The 17,199-nt window shown below is 37.1% G+C and overlaps 2 protein-coding genes across 4 annotated transcripts in view; one reads left to right on the plus strand and one right to left on the minus strand.

Moving 5' to 3' along the window:
- The window catches only part of LOC145425605 (low affinity immunoglobulin gamma Fc region receptor II-like), a 137,008-nt gene that overhangs the window by 48,261 nt on the left and 71,548 nt on the right, over window positions 1–17,199 (plus strand). The gene's annotated exons all lie outside the window — the stretch shown is intronic.
- LOC113019515 (uncharacterized) lies at window positions 772–17,177 on the minus strand. Of its 3 annotated transcripts, none has more exons than XM_080298791.1 (29): window positions 16,413–17,177; window positions 13,369–13,437; window positions 13,009–13,067; window positions 12,688–12,837; window positions 11,748–11,879; window positions 11,497–11,520; window positions 10,246–11,244; window positions 10,020–10,159; window positions 9,657–9,858; window positions 9,439–9,555; window positions 9,118–9,317; window positions 8,946–9,036; window positions 8,178–8,855; window positions 7,809–7,879; window positions 7,555–7,713; window positions 7,406–7,447; window positions 7,225–7,317; window positions 7,011–7,085; window positions 6,830–6,918; window positions 6,638–6,740; window positions 6,430–6,546; window positions 6,189–6,340; window positions 5,922–6,053; window positions 4,782–4,839; window positions 4,558–4,686; window positions 3,202–3,288; window positions 2,892–2,986; window positions 2,737–2,779; window positions 772–2,532 (listed from the first exon to the last, which is right to left on the minus strand). In XM_080298791.1, the coding sequence occupies exons 3-29, from the start codon at window positions 13,022–13,024 to the stop codon at window positions 2,224–2,226; spliced, it is 4,503 nt and encodes a 1,500-aa protein (XP_080154917.1). In that variant the 5' UTR covers window positions 13,025–13,067; window positions 13,369–13,437; window positions 16,413–17,177; the 3' UTR covers window positions 772–2,223. The 3 variants fall into 3 exon arrangements, with proteins under 3 accessions (XP_080154917.1, XP_080154916.1, XP_080154918.1); XM_080298790.1 differs by having other exon boundaries at window positions 5,922–6,071; window positions 16,413–17,176; XM_080298792.1 differs by lacking the exons at window positions 11,497–11,520; window positions 11,748–11,879; window positions 12,688–12,837; ... (1 more) ...; window positions 13,369–13,437; window positions 16,413–17,177 and having other exon boundaries at window positions 5,922–6,071; window positions 10,246–11,448.

Below are 17,199 nucleotides of genomic sequence, written 5' to 3' on the forward strand. Positions count from 1 at the left end.
CATCCTCCGTTTTAGCACCGGGAAAGCAGCGTCCATGATTACCAAAAATAATGTATATTTGGACCATTATGAGCAAAGAACACCTGCCCACTATGAAACAGTTCATTTCAAATGAGTCTTTACCCACAAGACATGACGGCACTTCTGGACTATGTTTAAATATGCATCATAGAGCTTTAGTTGGCATCTGCAGGTGGCACAGTGGATTGTGTTAACCTACAGAGATTTCCGGAAGTATTCCTGGGCCATTTAGTAATGTTAGAGATACAATCAGATGAGTGATGCAGTTTGTTCTCAGGGCTCGAAGACCATGGAAATCTAATGAATGTCTTCACCCTAGTCGCTTACACACAAAGACATCTTCAGTTTCTCTGACTCTTTTGTTGATGATGTACAGTAGGTGACATGAATGAGTTGAAGGGAAGTTATGAACTGTTTCTGACAAATAACACCAGGATCCTTTTCTATGTAGCTGACAGCTGGTAACTGTGCAGGGGCGGGTCTAGCAAAGTTTTGCCAGGGGGCCAGGTAGGGCATTAACAGGGACCAAAGTTTTTATCTGATGTAAAATGTATAGAAATCATACATATACCAACAAGACAGTGTACATCACTGTCACAACAGCGTGTGTTTTCATTCAAACTGACAGACAGAAGCGAGGCTGCCATATCGCGCCATCGGCCCCTCTGGCCAACACCAGTAGGCGGTAGGTGAAGTGTCTTGCCCAAGGATATTAACAGAATATTAACGATATTAACGATATTAACAGAATTAAATTTTAAAAAGAAAACAGCTTTATTGACTAAATGCTGGGAAAAAAAGATCAATACAGATCAAATCATCTAAGAGGAAAACTGACAGACAGAAACTGTAAATACAGTGAGGGGGATGTAGACAGTATATACACACAACACCCACACTCATACTAATTTGTGAGCTTAAATACATGAATATCTCTATGTCAACACAATGTATATGCTAGAAAAGAAATAGCATGAAGTTCACACTGCTTTGGTTGCTGTGTGTTTTGTAACACTGGCATGATGTTTATGGTGAGGTTGGAGTTTAGGCTACAGTGAAACTGCATTACTCCTGTTGTTTTTGAGGTATTAACAAATGGAGCATCAGTGAGAAAAGAAAAAAAACATTTGTCATAAAAAATGTTAAGAAATACATCCCCTGTAATTGATAAATGTGTTTGTTTAGCATTTTTTTTTAATTTATAAATATATTCTTTATGTGTGTCGAACATCAGAAAGTAGAAAAAACTAGAGCTGCTCTGCTGATGGGAGGGGATGAAGCCCACCCACCAGTCTCTGTCTCTAGCTTTCTCTCATCTATGTGCCAGTAATCATTAAAGTAAAATGTTTATATATTATTTCTATCTATTTAAATAATGTTTGTTTAATTACACTTTGAATTCCAGTGTTTCAGTGAGTGGATAGTCTATTTTGGTCTTTACAGTCCACAGCAAAAATAATAATGAGAGAGTGCAACATTTTGTTTCATGCATTCACAGTTGTATCATAAGCATTAATTCAATAAATACAAGTCCTAAAGACTCTGGTTAATAGAAAAATGTGAATCCTTGTGACTGGCTATGCTTCGAAGCAGCAGGTAAAACACCTGCCGAAACTGCAGTACCAACACTTCATTTAGTTGCAGTCATGTGCCCTGTGTGCTTTGAACCAGGCTTTGGAGCAGTGTTTCAAAACATCTGTGCTCCAGAAGCTTAACACAGTGTTGAAATGTCTGTTTCGTAGGCATGACAAAGACACCGAGGAAAAGACAGAGAGATGAGCCTGGGAACAGGAAGGGAGAAAATACAGGGATAAGGTACAACAAAGGTATTCACGTAGACAGAGCATTAAGGCCAGACACAGACAGGGCACTCAGGAATCAGAGGTAGACAAATGGACACTGACTGGTAAATGGACTAGTTCTTCAAGTCTGAGCATTTAAAATGATTTTGCACAATTTACTTCATCCATACACTTGTTAAAAATGCTTTTCCTATGTAAGTGTATTCTATCTTACATGCACATGCTTTCACATTCATATAAAAGCAACTTGGGGTTACTATCTTGCCCCAGGATATTTGGCATGCAGGACTGCAGCAGATGAGGATTAAACCAAAAACCTGATTAGTTGGTGACCTGGTTAACCTCCTGAGCCACAGCCACCCAAAAGACAGACTGAAGAGAAACAAACATAAACCAGAAATCAAGTACTTATAAAGTTAGGGCCTGAAAGGTTAAGGTCAGGAATTTCATTTTCTTTCTTGAACATGGCTAAGATTTCTTTAGAAATTGTAAGTTCTGTCTCAGCGCTGTCACTGTCATCGCTTTTTTGATATACAAATGTGACATTTTCTCCTTGGGAATCGTCATGGTGACCACCCTCCTGGATCTGCATGTCATGCAGGGTTTCTTCTTCTTCCAATTTGACCTCATGAAGGTCAATTTTTCCATCCAAGTCCTTGTTGTAGCAAAAAGCAGCCGCAGCTTTGCAGTCACTTTGAAAAGTGTTTTCCTGCAGAAAAAAAAGACAAAGTGTTGACAGTATTAATACTATTACATGTAAAATACAAAACAATGCTCGTACATCACAGACTTTGCCTTCCTCTTTTTTTAACTTGCAAGTTGAAACTCACACACAAGGACACTCGAGTGTAGATTTTTATACAAAGTGTTTTGCTATGTAATTTTTAGTGTGTCTGTGTGTGTTTTCTCTTACATCTTCTATTTGTCCAGAATCACCAGCTGTTGTCTCTCTTGTACTGATTAAGAAAAAACAAAAATACAAACGTGAGTAATTATCCTTTGCCACACTCAGTCAGCAAAATCAGATTAAACTGTGAGTAAACCTACAATGTAAACAATGGAACTTACATTTCCATGCCTTTGTAAGATGTGCCCTTCAGAAGTATAGATTCAGCTTGGTATCTGCACATTTTCCCGCTGCTTTGCAACCATCGAATCAAAACCTTAACAACAATAAAGTTAAAGTTACCACCTTTAAGCTGTATTTCTTGTATAGATGTTCACTTGAAGTTCTGCAGTTTTCATTCTCCGTTCAAGAAATTAATTATAGTAAAAACCACATGTCCTAAATTATGCTTGTCTGTTTCTGACACATATCATTCGTTCAGAATATCTACAACATTTTTTCAATCTTTGATCTTTTTTGTTCTCGGCTCACCTCTGGCAAAATGACCTCTCTAAGGTATAGCTGCTCCTCCACTGGCGTTGACAGAATTCTTTCAAGTCTTTGGATCATTTCTTCTGTCTGGAATACCAAAAAGGACAGAAGACATGGGGTAAAAGCATAGGACACAGGTTGCATGTCTGGTGCACTGTCACTGTCAGCTCGAATATGCTCCCACTCCCACAGAGCTAAATGTATTATTGGTCATGTTTCTTGCCTGCCTGATTAATGTTGTCAAGTTTTCTTGTTTATTGTAAAAGTCCAGTTTTCATGTCTTTTTGTTTTTGGTTTACATTTCCTGTGCATCATTATGTTCATCCTCGTCAGCTGTTTCCTCACGTGTCTCCACTCCCCCTGATCACCTTATGTGCATGTTTAAGTCCTTTGTCTCTTACTGTTCTTTGTCAGGTTGTCTGACATAGTTTTCCCTCATTTCACTGTGTTTCATAGCATTCCTAGATACTCTGTGTTCATAGTTTTTCATAGTTGTTTTCACAGAGTGTCATAGTCTTTTAATTTACACAGTGTTCTTAGTCCCCTTAGTTTTCCCAGTTTCGGTGTGTCTCTAGTGTTATTCTCATGCCATCAGCCACAATAAAGGCTCACTTTATTTTTGGAAACTTAGTTGTGTCTCCACCGTGTCTGCTTTTGGGTCTACCTCATCTACACACCCCGCCGTGACACAATTTACTGGTTAAGAAAATGTCCAACAAAGTTTTTCTTGCCACCATCACCAAGTAAAAGTAAAATTTGCTTGTATAGTGCAATGTATAGAACTAATGAAATAAATGTAAAAAACAATAAACAATTGTCACAAAGTGTCTTAAAGTCATTTAAAATACATGGTAGTAAAATGAATATAAAACTATATATTTTTGTAGTATTACCATCCCATTACTAAGCCTTAGAATGGCTTATTTCAGTGTTATTATGCAGATGTTGCCACGCAGTTAGAGTTTTGGCTTATTAGTTATGTTAATCCTGATATGGATACATTCATCCATCCACTTATTTAACTACATATTCTGTTTACTGTCGCAGCAGGGCTAGAGGCCCCAGCTGAGGGGGGGCAAATGTTGGGTAGACTTTTTGCAGATTAATAGTTGAAGGGCATGATATAAAATCTGTTTTTTTGAATTTGTTTCTGTTCAGTGCACTGCAGTTCAGTTTTTATGCATATAGAACCAAATCACAACAACAGTTGCTTCAAGACACTTTATATTTTTTAATGTAAAGATCCTGAAATGTTTAGGTTATGTAAACATACTTGAGTGAAAAACTACAGATTACTATGGATGCTAAACTCAAGTTGTAAGTGTGAATAAGATCATAAACACTGAATATACATACCTTTATGTCACTGAATAAAGTAAAATGTTCACTGTAATGTTTGCGAAGTTCAGGATCAAATTCTCTGTGATTCCACAGATACATCCGATTGGAGAGAACAAGTCCACTCTGCAGTTTTCTTTCCAAATCCTGTAATATTAGAATATAAAATGTGATTTAAATGTATGGTAGCTGATAACATGACATACAGGTTAGTGAAGAAACGTTAGAATGCATTAAATCACCTTAATTTCTTCATCTGAAAGGATTTCTGTAACTGTAACAGCCTCCAGCATGTCACCTCTGTTTGAGACAAAAGCATTGCCCATGAGCCTTAAATTAACCACAATCTGCAACATTTGTATTTAAATCTTTATACTGTACAGGTCAGATGTTTACCTACACTTATGGTTGTCATGGTAATTTGTGGATTCTAAAGATTTTTTTTTTAACTGTTCTGCTTCCAGGGTAAAATAATCATACAAAATAATCTTAATGATAATACTTTATTGATCCTTAAGGAAATTATGTGGGTTACAGTTGTTTCAACAAATACAAAAATTGGGTGCACTAGTTTGAATTTATTTTGGTATTTTCTTTTAGCCGCACAGAATCAAAATTCTGACTTGATATTTGAGTATTGGAAAAATTAGTAGAGTTCTTAAGCCTAATGACTTTGCTTGGAGCTCTTTACCCAGCTCTTTAGCATAGTCCAAAAAATTTAAGTTTGAGGATTTAGGGAGGCCATTCCAAAAGCTTAATATTAGACTGTTTTATGTATTCCAAAATGAGTTGTGATGTGTTTTTGGCCACAATGCTTGACCTTTGGCATAATGTTCTTGGTTTTTGGCTTTTTAGTCCTCCAAACACATTTTTTCCTAAATAGCTCAGTGTTACGGCCCTAGCAGGGACTCCATTTTAAAAGACCTTCGCAAGTTGTGTAAATTTACAATTCTCCTTCTCATATCTTCACTTAGACTTTCTCATTATTCGGAGTATTGGTCAGTCCAATAAGTGCTGTCAAATAAATTACTTTTGGGTGATCAGAAATGAGAAGGTAATAGGCCTTAGCCTTGACAAGGTAAATAGCATCATAGAACCTTGACAACCACTTGTTTAAACACTTTAGTATATGTCTATATTTGAGCCCTTATGTACAATTTTGACTCTGTGGACCAGAGAAAATCTAAAATAAAAATTGTGCACTACAAGTCATTCAAGATATTTGTGATGCAATCATTCCACCCTGGAAAAAGAATAGTTTAAAGAAATCATTACCAAACCACAAAATTACACAAAATTAAATGTTAATGCTTATGATGACCATATGTAAACTTACAACAACAGTATGACAGTAACTGATATTCAAATCAAGAGTTTCTTACACATTAGTTGTAAGGTTGCATCCGCAAACAAAACCCTTTGATTCCCAGTCTTTCGAGTCTCCCTCCACACCAGCACACTCAAAATGCAGACATTTTTTGCAGACAGTGCACAGTAGCCACATACATTGATTTCTGTGGTCATGAAAAACACTGTAGAAAATCAAAGTGAATTTTAAATTTCTACCATGTTTTAAAAAAAAGAATAACTTTCATTCTGAAATGTTTGATACATAAATAATGTTTAGTTGTCAGTGTTGTTATGCACACCTGGTTTTCCCAGTCACTCTCTGGAACAAGCATGCCTTTATTTGCATGGCCATGCAATGAATCCCTGAGTCGGTCTGTTCAACTCCAGCTTCTTGTATTTCCATTTCTTTCTGTCGAATCTTCAACATGTCTTCCATAGTCGGTGGGAAATCCTAAATAACAAAACCCTTAATATTATCACACAATATTTCATATACTACCAGTAAAGATTTTGTTATACTCAGATATCTATTTCTCTAACCTCAGCTTTCACATTTTTCAGCATTTGTGTAGCGTGGTGCAGACGAAGAATCCTGCACTCACTAAGGGTCAGAGCATCATCAGTGACCTTGTGATGTAGGACTTCATTTTCTGCAGCCTAGTTTGAAATAAAATTAACAATGATGACCCAACACGTGAGCAACCAATAAATCATGCAAAAGTAGCAGCTCCCAGGACAGCAAACTCACTGAACACACAAAAACACCACAATTAACGGAGTCCTCCTGCTTCCACTGTGGAGGATATTTGACTGTCCAACCTTGAAGCCCACCAGAAAACCTGAAGACGTTTCTAAAAAAGAGAGTGGCAGCAGTTCAGCTCCATCAGTATCGCATTCATTTACCTGCAAACTAAAACTGTAGCACAAAATCTCCTTTTACCTGAGCAGGTCCATGTCATCATCACTGATGCTGCTGGAAGTCATCAGTGAGTCGTATATTCTAATCTGTTTGGCTTTGAAGTCAAACACCTACAAACATATATAATCTTAAATGCTCAGAAAAATATAAAAAGAGTAAATGTTATAGGCTGAAATCTCTTTCCTAAAATGTTTTGGCTCACCCAAAGGATGAAATGGTTGCCTGTCTCTGGTGAAGAATGACCCACAATTCTGGGAAGGAATATCTTTCCTGAGTCCTGTAGCACAAACGTAACAGTTGTAGGTGCACACGGGTCATGTAGCATGTAAAAAGCAATATTGTTTTTGTAAATTTATGTTTGGGATTTTTTATTTATTTATTGTTTTTATGTTTTTAATTATGCAAAAAGGACCTACCGGAATGCATTTGGCAACTTCATCACTGACTGCTCCAGATTCGGTCCATTCCCGGTGCCACAAAGTGAAATCAAAGGTGCCTAAAGCACCACACTGTCAAATAGAACATCTCATTAAGCATTTCATAAATACTCATTGACCAATGAAAATATCATAAAGGAAACAAATGAAAATGAGTCACCTTGTTTTCTTGAGCGAGCTGCCCCACCCGATAGTTAACAGCCTGGAATGTTTACGAAAACAAGATTTGTGGCTGGCAGATGATTTCTTAACAAACAAAGCTCTTAATTGTGGTAAAAAACAAAAACAATTTTATTTTTCAGCACTTACATCATCTGTCAACCACGGCGATGACAATGATGACTGAAGCAACAAGTCTAGTGGGCAAACGCTGCTAATGTCTTTTATTGAGACTGGAAATCTTCGTGAAACATAAGCCAGGGCTTGAGTTTCATCACGGGATCCAGAGAGTAGCTGATTGAGTTTCTCCTTTATGCGCACAGAAAGATAGCATACTAACTCTTAAGAACTTTAATAATGTTCTGTATGTCAACATCAAAGTGCAATACGAGGGTTTTTTTTACCTTCTCATCATCACTTGTGGCATATAATTGTGATATGGATGAGGATTTCAACACACTGTGTTCCTCCCCTTCTAAAAAACAAAACAAAACTGAGCAATGATCTATCGTCTAAACAACGCATTTCATGTTTTTCAAGCACTCAAACTGTTTGCTTACTACAAGGCTCGAACTCAAAAATTCATACAATTTTTTTCCCCAAACACACTAACACAAAAAACCAACACCATTGACTGAGGGAGCCGGGGAATAACACAATAGCCTTCTCACTAGTAGATGACATCCTCTACCTTCCCAGCCAAAGACACCTGTGCTTACAAAACTGTGATATTTTTATGAGTTATTATTATATCATATATCAGTCAAACCTACCAGCAGTATGAAATCCCAACATCCCATGCAGTCCAACAGACAATTGTGTGTTGCCCAAAGCCTCCATCTCAGCCTTAAATGTCCTGTTAATTTTTTCATTGTGTAGTTCAATCAACACTCTCACAGTCTGTTTGAAGTGGGATTCATTCATTTGGCACAAAGATTGCCAAATGGATTCAAGCTCTTGATTGAACTGTTTTGCTACTGCAGAGTTGACCTCTCGTCGAAGTGTTGGGCAGATGACAAGGCTTCTTAAATTATCTTCTGGATGTCTTGGATTTATTTGGTGGAATTGATCATACAGTGAATACCTGTCAGATGTCCTTGTGATTGGATGTACTGCTGGTGTTCCATTTATATTTTGCTGTAACTTCACTGGTAATGGAAATCTGAGGTTCTTCACCCATTGCATTTCAACCTTTAGTTCATTTTTGGTTGCTAGTTTTAGATTATCTGTGGTTGGTGCACAAAGTCTTCCATCGTGTGGCTTAAAAAACATCTGATTAGTTTGGTCATTAGTGTGGCTGGCAACCTCACCGGCCATGTCAGAAATGTAACAGGTTGGAATGTGCTTAAAACTTAGCAAGCCATCTGCATGGTCCCTTGCTGACTCCATCCAGAAAAGAAAATTGATATAATAAACAACACCATGGACACAGGAGAAATGAAGTACACCACCTAAAAAATATATAAATTACAAAAAATTATATGTCAAAAGTACTTTTTTAAAAATTTGAGGATGTTCAAAGAGAAAAAAAAACTCATCACCTGTTTTTTGAAGTTTCTTGGAAAGTTTTGGGTGTAGTTCCTTGAATCCATTAATCATACCCAGTGCATTCTGGGATTCTTTTTTCTGGTTCTATAAAAAGAAAGATCCACAGTAACAATGACAAAAGTAAATGTTAAAAAAAACAACAAATAGAAATTTGATTAGTTTTACCTTCTCTGAGTCAGTGGTTTGAAGTATTATGTCTTCAATTATTTGTTCTGGTGAATGTTTGTTCTGATCATTTTTTTCTTTCAGTGCCTTTTTAATCTCAGTTTTTGGAAGGATATCCCTCAATCTAGTGTGCTTTCCCATCCATGGTGCCATAGTAGACTGGTGAACAGATTTGCAGTATGGGTTTGCAACAGATGTTCCTATTTGGAAGACACAGTCTTTTGATTTGTACAAATATTCATAATAGAGACAGTGTTGTGCTTTATAATTCTAGACGGTCCTAAAACTATTGTTGTGTAAAGTTCTCACACTATAACAAACCTGCTATAAGGCCTTCTGCTATGAGTGATTTGTCCAGATCTGTCCATGCCTTGACGATATCCACTTCAAGATCCTTGTCAGATATGGTATCTGGATCTGGCCTTTCAAATGATCCAACTTCAAATGAAATTAAACACAGTTAACAATGCAGTTTTACCAAATTCTTCACCGAAATTTAGTAGTTTACACATTTCCAAGAGAAAAGACATTGTCCTTACGAGGTACATCAAAGCCTAGTTTCCAGTTGCCATCTGCCACAACCACAGCTGGGTGGTGTCCACACTGGTAGCAAAAGAAGTTGAAGTCAAAGTCTGATAATGACAAAAAGTGGTGGAATGCCTTCTTCACCATTTGGTGGTGGTAGCGATTGTCATTAAGTACTGACAGAGTGTCCAGCATACGTCCACTGGTTGTCTTGTTCTGCAATTAAACAACATATAGAATTGGCTTTCAATGTCCAAACATGTTGAGATTAATTTTCTCAAAATATGGATATGTTTTGTTATTGTTGTTATTTGTAATAAACTTCCTTAATGCACTTTCCAAATAGTGGTTCCACAATTCATTGTTAGTTGGCTTACCTCCAAACCTGACAGCAGGAGTTCACATAGAGGTAGTGTTAATAAGATGTGGTTGTTAAAATTGTGGAAACCAGAGGAATACTCCTGAAATCTCACAGTGTTAGCACACCGTGGGCACTCTTTCATAGCAACGGAGACACCTGATAATTAAAGAAAAGTACTTTGTAATAGGTTGAAGATAGTTGTATGCCAAAGGCATACACATAACACTTACCTTGTGACTTACCTTTGTGGAAATTGCTAAGACCATATATCACAGCTTGGTTGGTGATAACTTTTGGGGCGTTAAGCTGAGGAGGGGTCGGCCCTGGACAGTAGGGACAGGTGTTTTCCCAAGGAACAAAAGATGGCGGTGGTTTTTCCTCTTGAGTGCCTAACTTCAGGTCCTTCGGACGTGGAATACGCTTTTTGGTGTAAATATATTCTGTCATCCTACATATTTTTGCTGTGGATATATTTTTTGATGTCTCACTAATAATGCTGTTCTCTGATGTCTCCTGGAAAATCCACCACATTCCCATCATTACGTGGATACATTGCTGAGATCGTTCTGTTCCCTGACACTGGCAATTCCATTTTCTAGTTACTGAATCAAATGTCACCCTTGTCCTCTGGAACTGACACCAGTGGTCAGTTTCATTTGTAAAAACTGAGAAAAAATACCACTGTTGTGAGGGCCCCTGATCTTCATAACACACAGGAAATACGCTATCAACACCACATTGTTTGGCAGCACTGTCGAGTGCCTCACATTTTGCGCCCCACTCAGATGACATTAGCCCTCTGCTCAACATGTCCTGAAGTGATTTTGATGTAAGGACTGCTGGCTTAACATATGGCTTGGCATTTTTTGTTCTTTCTAAATGAACACATTCTTTTCCCGGATTTCCCGAAAATCGAGCCATCTGCATGAACCTGCGACACTTCTCAACCTCACAGTCTATTTGTGGTGGATTAGCAGACTTCATGACGTGAATTGGAAAAGCTGGACTGTGTTGTGTTTCTGTGTGTTCTGGTGTGACATAAATGCCATTTATAACATCAATACATGTCATCGGTGCAGAGTCCAGGTGATGTACTTCTCTGATGGGTCTTTTTATGTGTGGCTGTTTACTCATCATAGCTGTGCAGGGGGTGCATAAAAATTGTTCAGGCTTTGAATCTGAGTCCTCTGGGGAATCATCACTAATGTTTTCAGCCTTTCTTTTTAAAGAGCTTGGGGTTTCTATGCAAAAAAAAAAAAAAAAAAAACAGCTGTTAATCACATCATTCTAAAATCTAATAAAGATGCTTTTGTTTCATTCTGAAAATAAATTATTGCCATGAACTGATGTTGCTTTTTTCAAGGTATAGGCACAAGAGTGGGTTCAAAGATGGGGAACAACTATGACAGTGAGGTAATTGCATCACTGTTATCTATCTATCTGTATATCAAAGTATAACAGTATGATCATAAAATAAAATAGTGTTAAATTACCTTGTTTTTTGCTTGATTTGATACCTGCAGAATAAAGAAATTGAAAAAATAAGGCACAAAGTATGTTATATATTGGTATAATAATATGGATGTCTTTTCGTGTAAATTTAACTTTAAAGACCTCTATAAAAAAGAACATGCTTTAATGATGTCGTGCATCTTCACTAAAAGACAGCTATTCTCCCCCTTCTTGGTAGTTATATGCTGAGAAGATCTGTGGATATTTGCGGATGCCATAGCAGAACTCTTACCATGTCTGTCTTTTAAATGTTTCGAGAAGATAGAAGATCGTGTTAAAATTGCAAAGTTACACAACGGACAATGATAATGGCTTCTCTTTGCTCCTTTGACATCCTTGCAATAGCAGGCCACCACAAATTTCTCTGAAAAACAAGCGAGTAAATGCTTTTCAGTACATGAAATGGTTAATACAAAGTCACCTAGTCAGTGACACCTTGGGGAGAAAGGCATACTGGCAATCCAGGGACCAAAAAAGCCAGTTGAAAAGAAAAAGTATTCATACTGGATATTTGCACTGATATGGACTAGGCAATATGTTAGGAATGAAAGGCTGGCACAACATTTTAATGGCACTGAAAATAATCAACTAAGGGCTCTACTCTGATACATATTTCTTTAATTATTTTGAGCAACGCACATAAACTAATACACATATTTTATCACACACAGCATGACAAACATCCAAATTGGCCAAAAGATTTTTTTTCTGGAGACACACATACACACACTAGACTAGACTTCGAAAAGAGACATGCAAATAATAAGAGCAGAATGAGATTACGTGGGTTTATCCATGTGGGGCAGACCTACAAATAATTAAACTAGACTAAACACACATCATTGGACTCTGTAACTTTTTATACACCACAATTCATATTTACACAGCTGTGCACCTATAATACCTGGCATATGATTTAGAAATAGCACTGTTAATACTCGTGTCCCTTTTTTCTTAAGAGAAGACTAAAAAGGAACACAAGCAGATTACTAACAGCAAACAAATTAAGCCAAATAAACAAATATGCCTCGAGAAAATCAGGGGAATTATAAACTGATTTAAATAATGACAAACTAATAACCAAGACAAACATTTAAATACTAAATTGAAGAATAGTGTAGTGTGTAGTAATCCCCAAGTCCACTTTGTTTACACGTACATCTAGTCCTTACCTTGTTTTTTTTCCAAAAAATAAATTCCATCTTTGAGATGCTTTTTGTGAAGGTGATCCTTGTTTGCACGTTCTTTCTTTTGACAAAACACACATTTATCACCAGCAAGGGCCATCAGTGATGCAACATCACTGAATACCTGATGTGCACCTGTGAAGAACAGAAACGACAAAATTTATACAGAAAGTAAACGCTCTGAAACATTTTAGGTTTTCAAATACCGGAATTTTTTTTTTCAGGTTTGATGCAAATGACTCAATATTGCACTTTAAAAATGTGAATTTGTGTTCTGTGTGAATTATTATGTGTTGAGCTTCTCACCTTCCTTTTTGTCCATGTTTTAAGAAGATGCAAACACACCCAGGAATCAAGAGAAGAGCCTGGAGACACATTAAACTAATTTAGAGAACAATGTTAGACAATTGGACTTAAGAATAGAAAGCTTGGTGTAGATGTAGATCAGCAGGCAATGCACCACTTATTCTATGTATACTCAGTGTTTGTGTATTTGGTTACATTCAAATTTCAGTATAAAATTCTGAACTGGTTAAAGCAATTGTAATTGTCACTTTAGAAAAAAAAAGGTAAGTATACTAAGGTGCATGTTTTACGACATCTTCAAAATTAACCTTTAATGTTTTCTAATATTTTTCTAACTGGGTCAGTATTTAAGGCACTTACCGTTGTTCTGAAGAGATCTCATAAAACACAAGCACTCTTCTAAGCATCAGGATGAAAAAAAATTGTCCACTAAAAGATAAGAAAGTTTAAATTACTCCAGCTGTTTCCCTTTTTTTAAATAAATAAATAAAATAAATAAAAGATGTCAGTCTCTTTAAGAACCACTCAGCCGGGACAGGTACAGTCAGCTGTTTTGCTATAGAATACCTGTCCAAACCTGCCAACAGTTTAAGCACCGTTCAAGCAACCACTGGGTGTGTCTATAAGGAGTGGCAACCTCTTTCATAGCAATACACACACATTGATTGTGAACCAGGAAGAGGTTTATTAAACAAAGAACAAAATTCTTCCTCTCTGACTGTGGGTTGTAGATGAAGCTTCTCTTTCGCTTTATTTCTGTGCCTGTATTTTTTATGTATTTATTTATTGTCCATGGACCAGCAGATGGAGCAGAAGCGAGACGATCCGAGTAGGTACTAAAAGAAAAGGACTCAACGCTCTGTTTGTGATCTATTGTACTGCTATGTCAACACATTGTGGCTTTGTGCTTTGTATGTATGGCATATGTGACATTGAGACAAGGGTGTTACATTACCCTTTACATTGCCTTTACATTACCTGTCAGATTTTCAATGTGGTTTCATAACATGTGTTTTAAAAACTGACTTAAGATATGCTAATTATTTAAATATTTATATATTATTTAATTATTTCTTTGCACATTTATAAAACTAAAGAAGATCTTATTTCTTGGAAGTTGTGTTTATAATTTGCTCTCCTTCCACTAAATGGGAATGTAACATTTGCCTCTCAATAGTACTCCATAAAGCTCCATAGCATTTTTGGGTTTTTTCTGTGTTTTAACCCTGTCCAGGCAGACATTGCAGATTTGCAACAGTTAAAAACTAACAACCTGATTACTCCACATACATATTTTTTGAGTTTCTTTTACTCACAAGTACCACTGCAGGACTTGGTTGTGCATTAGCAACAGAAAACTTAATTTGGGCCTGAGAGGGTTAACTTCAAAATATATGGTCGTGAAATTTATCAAGCACCAAAACTACAACTTGTCAAAATGTCCTACAGTTCCTACCGTTCAGTTCTTTGAAGTCTTATTTTCCTAATATCATGGAGCAAGGTTAATTCTAAAATTGAGTGCCCCTGGGTGCTTACTTTTGCTAAAATTCCCTGTTAGTGTTGGCATAAAAGAGCAGATATTAAAATAACAACTGTAATAATTGTTGGAATTCTGTAGTTTGGTTTATTGATACATATTGTCACATCATCATTACGAAACAAAACTGGAAAGACATTAAGACATTATTCTTGTCCAACTGAATTTAATATGTCATTTCGTGTCATAGCTAGTGTTCCTCTTTTCATTCGTTTATTTACTTTCAGAATATTAAACAGGAAAGATAAAAGGAATACGTGTGAATAACTTACACTAAAACAAGGTGATGCGATATATCTGTGAAGGTTCTCAATCATCCAGGTCATCGTAGTCTAAGAAGCTTGGAAAGAAAAGTGTCTGGACTTCTTTAAGTTGCTTGAAGACGTTTCACCTCTCATCCGAGAAGCTTCTTCAGTTCTAGGGTCAAATGGTGGAGAGTCCCAGATTATCTTTGAGATCCCTTCGCAGACGCCTCAACGCCCACTCACATCCTGGGCCATCTGACCTCAGGAAATAACATGATAGGGTGGGACTAGGTTCCACAATGAGCTCACCCAAAAACTTGGCTGATTGTGACCCACACCCGCTTTCACACCTTGGCTCATGTGATTAATTAGAGGATCATTTAGGGGATCATTGTCCCTCTCGGTGGGTTACTCCCACAGGGCTTATAACTGGGACTCTCCACCATTTGACCTTAGAACTGAAGAAGCTTCTCGGATGAGAGGTGAAACATCTTCAAGCAACTTAAAGAAGTCCAGACTTTTCTTTCCAAGCTACTTGGACAAGGCGGATGTGATCAATTCCTAAAGGTTATGTCATATGACACACAAGCACTGATGCACACTGAGAAGCACCGAGAAATCTTTCAATTCATGCTGTGAACATGAACTCAAGACCCCTGACCTCTGAATTGTCATTCACTGCCCTGACAACAACTAGACATAACACAGAAGAGGAAGCACTTTCTGCACTCACTCGAAAGAGCACCATCAGCAGTATTAGTTTGTTTTCTAACAACAAAATCTCAACTCAAGAGGAAAAACTTCAAGGCCAATATCAAAACAAGGCTTACTTGTTTTTACATTGAAAGTAGATTTGTGTGTGTTAGAAGAAGCTTTGTTGGAATTTCTTTGATGTGTTGGTCACAATCCTAAATAACAGTGCTTTGATGTCACTTGTTTCAAGTATGTCTGTTTTACACTATAATTTACGCCGATAAACATAAACAGCTTCTGAGTGTATGTCGGGAAACGGGGAGAATCCCAGAAATGGTGGAGTCTGTTGTTTGTCTTTGAAGATGGGGAAGAGGCAAAATGCTTTCTCTGCAATTAGAACAACACATATTTTTAGCCTATCATTTAGAGCAATGCCTTTATTTCTCTTATGTCCTGCATGAAGAAAGACAGTGAAGGTGGCACTGAGAGCGGTCTCTGAAAATGAACAGTCCAGGTACCTTTTAAATACAGTCAACAGAATAATTCCGCAGTTGTTGTTTGATTTTTTGTTCTTTGATCTCCTCCTTCAAAATCCCATATTACCTTCTATATGTTGAAAATATGCATGACACTTTTGAGAACCATACTTTCCAAGCTATAATACTTTTCAACCAATTAAGTTGACCTTGAACACCTTTGTGAGTAGGGCAGATTTTAATGAACTGCTAACACGACCCTGCTCTGAAACGCTACAGTTTTATCAGAATTCATTGAAAACTTTTGTAGTTATTGTATTTACACACAATGCAAACTCTATCAAAAACATAACCTTCTTGGTGAAGGTAATAAAGCTGAAAGCCACTGAGTGTGAGAACAGGGAGAAATAAAGCAGGTCTAAGTCACTTCTGAGGCTGTTTTGAACCACTTACTGTTGTTCTGAAGAGATCTCTTAAAACGTCCAAGACTCTTCAGAAAAAGAAATGCCCACTGAAAAGGTTTGAATCCATTCCCGGAGTTGTCATCCCTCTTTGCATTAAATATGTCAGTCTGTTTGCGTAAGACTCAGCAGGATGCCGGTATACTATCTGCTGTGCAGGTTCATTGAGTAAGTTTCCCTTTAGTTCGAACCATTCTGATCAGACTTTGTAAATGACTGCTTCCGGAAATGTTGTGTATCCTTCTGATTGGGTGTGGAAGATATGAAAACATCCCTACGATAGTGTCATACTCTCCATACCTGTCTACCACCAGGCATGTCTTTATTTTTATGTTTCTTGCTTTCATTTTGTCCACGTTAGATACTGTCAACCGTTCTGCACCATATCTCTGATGTTTTGTCTAACCGGTTGAGCCAGTTGATGCAGGTTTTATCCGAGCTGGAATCAGTCCAAACAAACAGCTGAATATGTGATTCTACTGGCACGTACAACAAATCGAATCACTTGAACATAACGAGCAAAAGAATAAAACCTGAGAAATCATCATTGCTGTCTTTCTCAAATTGTAACTTTCTAGCAAGAGACAAGAGATGATTTAATTATCATTATTTCAGAACAAGTATGACTGCAGGACCTAAACATGTTTAAATTGTGACTCCAGAACCATTTGTGTGAACCAGGACGATGTTTTAACAAAGAACAGAGTTCAGAGTTCTTCCTCTTTAACTGAAGGATCAGATATATAACAGGTGACTGCTTTTTGCTTTAACTGTGTTTT

This window comes from Astatotilapia calliptera, chromosome 3 (genome assembly GCF_964374335.1).
Source record: "Astatotilapia calliptera chromosome 3, fAstCal68.1, whole genome shotgun sequence".
Taxonomy (NCBI): domain Eukaryota; kingdom Metazoa; phylum Chordata; class Actinopteri; order Cichliformes; family Cichlidae; genus Astatotilapia; species Astatotilapia calliptera.

Coding starts and splice junctions, on each gene's coding strand:
- LOC113019515 (XM_080298790.1), bottom strand. Junction 10,160..10,245: donor TCTTAGCAATTTCCACAAAG/GTAAGTCACAAG, acceptor TTTAATTATCAG/GTGTCTCCGTTGCTATGAAA. Junction 7,086..7,224: donor AAGTTGCCAAATGCATTCCG/GTAGGTCCTTTT, acceptor TTTGTGCTACAG/GACTCAGGAAAGATATTCCT.